We start from the raw sequence: 7,350 nt of genomic DNA, 5'->3' as shown, positions 1-7,350 counted from the left end.
CTCTCCATTTTTGCGATACCGCCGCCTAAGAAGTTTCACTTCAAAAAAATCGAATTGTGAAAAATACTTATGCTTTTCTTCAGTAAGTCATCGGCTGAAAATTTGCATGCAAAAATAGGGACGTTTTCATGCAGTGGGAATATTGGGTTCTATTCACATGCAATTGCAAAGATTTTAAATTGGTTTACATTTTTCGTATTTCTAAAGTAATGGTCGGTTCAAAAAAATTGTTGCACACGTACATCGGTATATGGTACAAATATTAGTTATGTTGTATTAACATTTTGTATTCTTGAATAAAGAAATTTATAGGAAAAAGAAATTGAGATAGTCGTTAAAAAATTAGTACAAACCGTATTAAGTCAGTTATATCTAGGTGGATACATTAATCACTTTAGTTGCAACGATTTAGAAACCTGAAATTCAAAATTTTTGAAAAAGTTATACTTATGTTTTTGCCTTTGGGTATATCACCTCATTTTATTCAAGTTGGCATTATGAGTATGAGTGTTATTAGATAACGAAAATGAATTTGAAAAAGAGATTGAATGCCTCACGCTACATCCCTACATCTCTCCCTAAATTCCTACAGCTAAATAATAAAAATCCCTCACGCTACATCCCTACATCTCTCCCTACATCCCTACAGCTAAATAATAAAAATGGATTTAAAAAAAAATGCGTTTAATCCCTCAAGTCACTTAAAGCTAAATAAGGAAAATGAAGTTGAAAAGTTGGGTTTAATCCCTTGAATCACTTAAAGCTAAATAATAAAAATGAGTTTGGAAAAATGGGTTTAATCCCTTGAATCACTTAAAGCTAAATATTGAAATTGAATTTGAAAGTCACTTAGAGCTAAATAATGAAAATAAATTTGTAAGTCACTTATAGCTAAAAAATGCAATTGGTTTTTATAAATCACTTAGAGCTAAATAATGAAAATGAATTTGTAAGTCACTTATAGCTTAATAATGAAATTGGTTTTTATAAGCTTTTATTTAACTTGGTCATCCCGCGTAAATCGCGGAAATTTCCAATCGATTTTAAACTGACTTCCCGACAAGTTAGAGACTTGAAATTTTCAGCATAGTTCCAATCACGATGACAATGCAATTTAAAATATAAATGAATTCCCCATATGGTCCAGGGGTCTTGATTCAAAGGCGGTCAAAAAGTAGTAAGATTTATGGCTAACAGAGCGGAATTTGCCAAAGAACGTAAAACCACTATAAAATTGTTAAAGCTGTCGGCGATAGTGTAGCAAAGCTACTTGTGGCAAATTCTGATATCAACCTAGTCTAGATATGAACCTCGCTGTAAGAATTAGAAGACTCCAGATGTCGCCCCGACAGAAGAAGTTAAATATTGCTCCTAAATATATGCCATGCTACAACGGAAATGGACGACACGCCATTTCTTTAAATAAAATTAACTGCTGCTATATGTACATATGTATGTTTATACAAACCGTAAGCAAACAACATTTTGCTTGCCAAGTCTTCTGTTCTCTTTCATTGCAAGTGAATTATTTTAATATATATTGCAAAATTTTGTACATAAAATGAAATAACACTTTTTAATATACAACGCTTTTATAAATGGACTAAAAATTATAAAATAAAATAATGTAAAAAAAATATTTTTTAAAAACAAGCTTTTATTTAACATGTACAATCAAAGGAATAAAATAAAGTAGTGTAACAAAAGATTTTTTAGCAAGAAAATTTTGTCAAAACTGCACTAAAACGAATAAAATAAAATAAGTTAAGGTCTCGTTAAAGTTACTAAAAGCCATTTAGTGAAAGGAGTTATTCAAACTAATGAAAATTACTAACAATTTGTACTAATTTACTTCGTTTTTAAAAAAGCTTGTCGCGCGAATAGCAAACCGACATTTAAATATCTGCATACATACATATACATACATACCTAACCAATTATGCAATATAGCCCGTTCACTTTAGATTTTTTCAACGAAAAAATTTCAGGAAGAAATTTTTTGACGCAGTTAGGTGTCTCCTGTTTAGGTGAACACAAAATGAAAATTTTTCCCCCAATTGCAATATGGGAAATGTCCGGCATCTTGGATTTTGTGTGTTTTACGATTTGCGCGCGAATTTTGCATTAGATTTTTTCAACGAAAAAATTCCAGGAAGAAATTTTTTGATGCAGTTTGGTGTCTCCTGTTTAGGTGAACTCGAAATGGAAATTTTTCCCCCAATTGCGATATGGGAAGTGCCCGCCATCTTGGATTATGTGGTTTTTATGATTTGCATGCGAATTTTGCATTTCTCGCGAAAAAAGGTAAACAAATTTGTAGAGAATTCGATTCCCTACAATTTTCATGTGCCTATCAATTTTTCAAACAATTATTTATTGCTATTCTATTTATTGCAATTTCTATTTGAAATAAGTGGCACATTTAAATGGCAAAGTTGTAGAGGACAAAATTTCCAATAAACGCATTATTTATACATATGTTCGCGTACGACGTGTAGATCTCGACCAACAACGCGCTCAATGCAGCGTCAAGGGGAAAGCTACTCAAAACTCTTTTCACAGTATCTCGGAGGTCGCGTTTTTTGGCACGTATTTTCAACTGTGGGTTCACCAATAGGCCGAGCCCATGAATAACTATTTTCAGTCAGTTGAAACTGTAATTATGTATGTTTTTACACTTTAAAGAGTTTTATTGTGGCGAAAATAACTATGTGTGGATTAGGACTACTGGTAACACCACATAAAAATAAAACGCGCCAATAGCTTTACCTCTGAGGTGGTGTGGAAAAAAGTTTTGAGTAGCTTCTCCTTTGCCGCTGCAGTGAGCGCGTTGTTGGTCGAGATCTACACGTAAATAATGCGTTTATTGGAAATTTTGTCCTCTACAACTTTGCCATTTGAATGTGCCACTTATTGCAGAAATTGCTCAAAATTCGAAAAAACCGCGCCACTTACCTAATTTTGGGCATTTTTTGAATACTATTAGCAATAAATAATTGTTTAAAAAATGATAGGCACATAAAAATTGTAGGGAATCGAATTCTCTACAAATTTGTTCACCTTTTTTCGCGAGAAATGCAAAATTCGCGTGCAAATCGTAAAAAACATAAAATCCAAGATGGCGGACACTTCCCATATCGCAATTGCGTAAAAATTTTCATTTTGTGTTCACCTAAACAGGGCATGAATCACGTATGACGACAATCGTCTGAACGATATCGTGTCGAGATTCTCTTGCTTCATAAAAATCAAAAATTGTTTGATCGTTTGTGCGATATCGTCAACTCGATTCCAGTTTTGCTTCACGTAACAGTAACAGTAACACGTAACAGCAACACAAATGCATAAATCAGTGTTTTGACAACATCGCTTTGTCAGTATCGTTTGAACGACTATCGTTTCAAAGTTACGTGATTCATGCCCAGGAGACACCAAACTGCGTCAAAAAATTTCTTCCTGGATTTTTATTTTTTTTTACGTAGATTTTGGTCTAAAGTGATCGGGCTAATACTGCTGCTGTTGGTGGTTACAGGGCTCCCCAATGTGCGGGAAAAAGCAGCTTACGTAGATGCAGCGCGCCGTTTTGTGTGGCGTTACACGGCTTATGCAATACTGCCGCCCGTTACGGCCGATCGATATAAAATTTTGCCCATCCACCGTACTATGCCGTACAAAAAGTGGCTTTTCGGACACGCCTGCCGCCCAGGGTGTCACCAAAGCGTTTTCCTCCACACGCGTATGCTCGCACACGCAGCCAAGGTCGCCATGTTGGGCCTTCAGCCCGCTCATTTGGCACACACACACACGCACATATACAAAGTAGCACTCGCTTACCCTTATATCCAAATATGCTATTTAATTTAAAATTGTTATTTCTTTATTGTTTGCTCTTGTTGAAAGTTAAAGTATAAATCAAAAATTTTCTTTTTCCATGGTGTAATAATAACAAGGTGTTGTCAGTAACTTAACCTCACTTTTTCGGCAGGTCTATTCCGGTCACGCATTTTAAAGTACTAGAAAAGGTACTAATTATTTACTACTTTTAATCCGTTGGTGCATACTAATTCAAATTAAATGTAGAAAAATGTATAATTACAGGCTTATACGCCTGAATATATGTTTGTATCGGCAGCTCCACACAGTGTGGACATATATTGTAACTTTAAAAAAGTAAAAGCCGTAAAATAAGGCAATTTCCTATTAGACTGTAAATGATATTCTAAATAGATTAAAACACATAAATATCGATAATATAAGCGAATTCATAATTTAGCCATGCAACCACTATTCTAGTGTATCAGTAGTTCATTTGGCTCAATATTATGACAATGCAGCAAAAGTTATTTAATATAAAAAATCGCCTTTCCATACTATTTTTGTGAAAGTTTTTCTCCATTGATATTCACGATATCTTTTATTTTTCTACTTTTTGAGTACAAAAATTATACAAATCCAGCAATTTTAAATATTAATATTGTTCTGAAAACACCAAGTTCTTTAAAAATTGCGATAAAACGAATTACTAAAATGGAGTATTTTAGATACTATTTCCCAACGAATAGTAGTATAAAAATTAAGATCGGCAGCACTGAAAATAAGCATGCCGATCTTGTCAAAATCACAACAAACACGTCGCTACTGACAACACCTTGTTATTATTCCACCATGTCTTTTTCAATAACAAACAAATTCATAGAACAATAAATTTAACTTCAAGAATTTAAACAAGTGTAAAAACATACAGGTTAATTACCCTACATTTACTCCCCCTCAATATATCCAAATATGATATTTAATTTAAAATGTTTAATTGAATTGTATATTGCTAAAAGTTCTCTGTCAAATGTGGCGAAATCTGTCTGTAGGCGATAATTTTCTTGAAAAATATGCAAGTAGTTCCAAAGTAGGGATGCAAATTTTGAGCAGTAACATCGATACATCGATGTTTCGATGCATCGGAGAAAAGAACATCGAGGCTAAAATACATCGCCAGAGAAACATCGATATATCGATGGTTCCCGATGTTTTGCAATTTGTTAATTTCTAGTTAAATTTAAAGCAATATTGAATACTTTAATAATTATGAATGTATTTTCCTGTATTTTATTATCCTTTCTATACCCTTTCTATTATTAGAATCAAAATGCATACCATCGTGAGGTCGTTCGGGCCTAAAGATCCTAGGCCTGATCTTGTTGAAATTCTAAGGGGTGTTTGGTTCTGTTTTAACGGCTAGGTTATCAGCATTCAGAATGAATCCAACAATTTTATTGAGCTTGTGGCCGTTTCTTATGACAAATGTTGTGGACAAGCAACAATAATTTACAAAGGTAAGAAGTTATAGCTGCAATTTGGGAGATCACCACATCTACTAATCAGACTTCTTCAACCGCGGTCACTGAGGAGATGTGGTGATCTCTGAAATAGCAGCTATAACTTCTGCCTTTTGTAAATTATTACTGATTTTCAATAACATTTTTCATAAGAAACGGCCTCAAGCTCAATAAAATTTTTGAATATAATTGGTATAAGGCCATAAATAACAAAAATCTGAATGGATAATAAATTTAAGGTCAGTCAAACATACCGAAAGAAAGTCGGAGAGTCTCCTTAAAGTCGATGTTTAAAACATCGGTAAAACTTCCATCGATGTATCGTCAATTTCGCGATGTTAGCAAATTGTAAACATCGATGGCAAACATCGAAAATTTAACCGATATTATCGATGTTTCAAAAACATCGATGCATCGTTTGCATCCCTATTCCAAAGTGTTATTACTCATTTGTTGTAAAACCGCACCGACTGCTACATTCGATGCGTCGACAGCAAGTGATAATTTACCACTTTTATCAAAATGAGTGAGTAAAGTCTTCTGTGTAAAAAGTTTCTTCACATTTTTAAAAGCCCTAGTTGTATTTTCTGTCCAATTTAATTGTTTAAGTTTATTTTTTTACCTTCCTTTTATTAGCTCGGGATGTAAATATGTAATATTGATGCGCCTAAAAGATTCAGCGATTTCTATTCTCAAGTTACATACCTGATGACAGTACGAATGGCAATTATAATAGGTAGGTTTTAGTTTTTTAAACTATAATTTTATTAGTTGCTAATGTTAACATTTCGTGCAAAGGACTAAGTTCTGCTGCTAACATTTTAACGTATCTATGGTAATAATTAACCAGGCCCAAAAATTTTTGTAATTTATTTATTGAAACCGGTTTTTCAAAATTTGCTATTGCTTCAACTCGTTCGATAGAAGGTCTGATTCCTTCACTTGAAATTTCAGAACTTAGAAAATCTAATTTATTTGCTCCAAAAATGCATTTATTTACTAGGTTTAATATTCAAAGTATATTTTTCAAGTCTTTCAAATACAGATTTTAAATGCTCAATATGTTGATCTTCATTATCACTTCCAACAAGAATATCATCGATATAGACAAACACAAATTCTAAACCTGAAAATACTTCGTAAATAAAACGTTGAAATGTTTGTGCGCTATTTCGTAGTCCAAAAGGCATCCGTAAAAACTCAAACATCCCAAACGGTGTAGTAATTGCTGTTTTAAGTATGTCTTCTTCAGCCATCAGTATTTGATTATATGCACGTACAAGATCAATTTTTGAAAGTATTTGTTTGTTCTTTAAATCAATAGTCAAATCATGAATGTGAGGTAACGGATAACGATCTGGAATAGTAATGCAATTAAGTCTTCTATAATCTCCACAAGTCGGGTTGACTCCAGGCGGAATTTGTATATCTGGTTGAGGTTTCCCAATAGTGAACTGTTCGAATGGACTTCTTGGAACGTTAAATTCAATTTCTTCAACAAAGTTTGAATTAGGTGCAAGTGTTCTGCAGCTCCTGGCAGGATCGCCAATATATCCAAATATGCTATTTAATTTAAAATTGTTATTTCTTTATTGTTTGCTCTTGTTGAAAGTTAAAGTATAAATCAAAAATTTTCTTTTCCAATAACAAAAAAAATCATAGAACAATAAATTTAACTTCAAGAATTTAAACAAGTGTAAAAACATGCAGTTTAATTACCCTACAACAATGACTCTTCCTTGAGGAAACTCCTTTCAGGAACACTCCGCTTCTATGGTTGTCGGCACCAGTAATTATGGCCTCGTGGCAAATGGGCTACTGTCTTTTGGTTCCTGCCGGGTGCTTACTCTGCTGTCGGAGAAAAACTATTGAAGTTGCAGAAATGTTGTTTTTCGTAAATTACTGCGAATGTTCACACGCGGTATACTACTTGCAGTTTAAAAATGACTAAAAAGCACTTGTTGTTTTTCGTTGGTGAAATTAATCTTTTATTTTATTTGCTACAAAGAGCTAGAAA

General features: G+C 33.4%; 1 protein-coding gene across 1 annotated transcript in view; it reads left to right on the top strand.

Annotated features, from left to right (window-relative positions):
* Positions 1 to 898: 898 nt before the first annotated feature.
* LOC118756883 (conserved oligomeric Golgi complex subunit 2-like) overlaps positions 899 to 7,350 on the top strand; it is a 10,011-nt gene continuing 3,559 nt past the window's right edge. The window contains exon 1 of the mRNA XM_036491620.1: positions 899 to 949. Within this exon, the coding sequence (XP_036347513.1) occupies positions 899 to 949 (51 nt within the window). The remainder of the gene's footprint in view (positions 950 to 7,350) is intronic.

This window comes from Rhagoletis pomonella, unplaced genomic scaffold, assembly GCF_013731165.1.
Source record: "Rhagoletis pomonella isolate Grant_MI unplaced genomic scaffold, Rhpom_1.0 Rhpom_scaffold_00002, whole genome shotgun sequence".
NCBI classification, from domain to species: Eukaryota; Metazoa; Arthropoda; class Insecta; order Diptera; family Tephritidae; genus Rhagoletis; species Rhagoletis pomonella.
The sequence above is the reverse complement of the archived record's forward strand: the minus strand, read 5'-3'. Positions and strand labels throughout refer to the sequence as shown.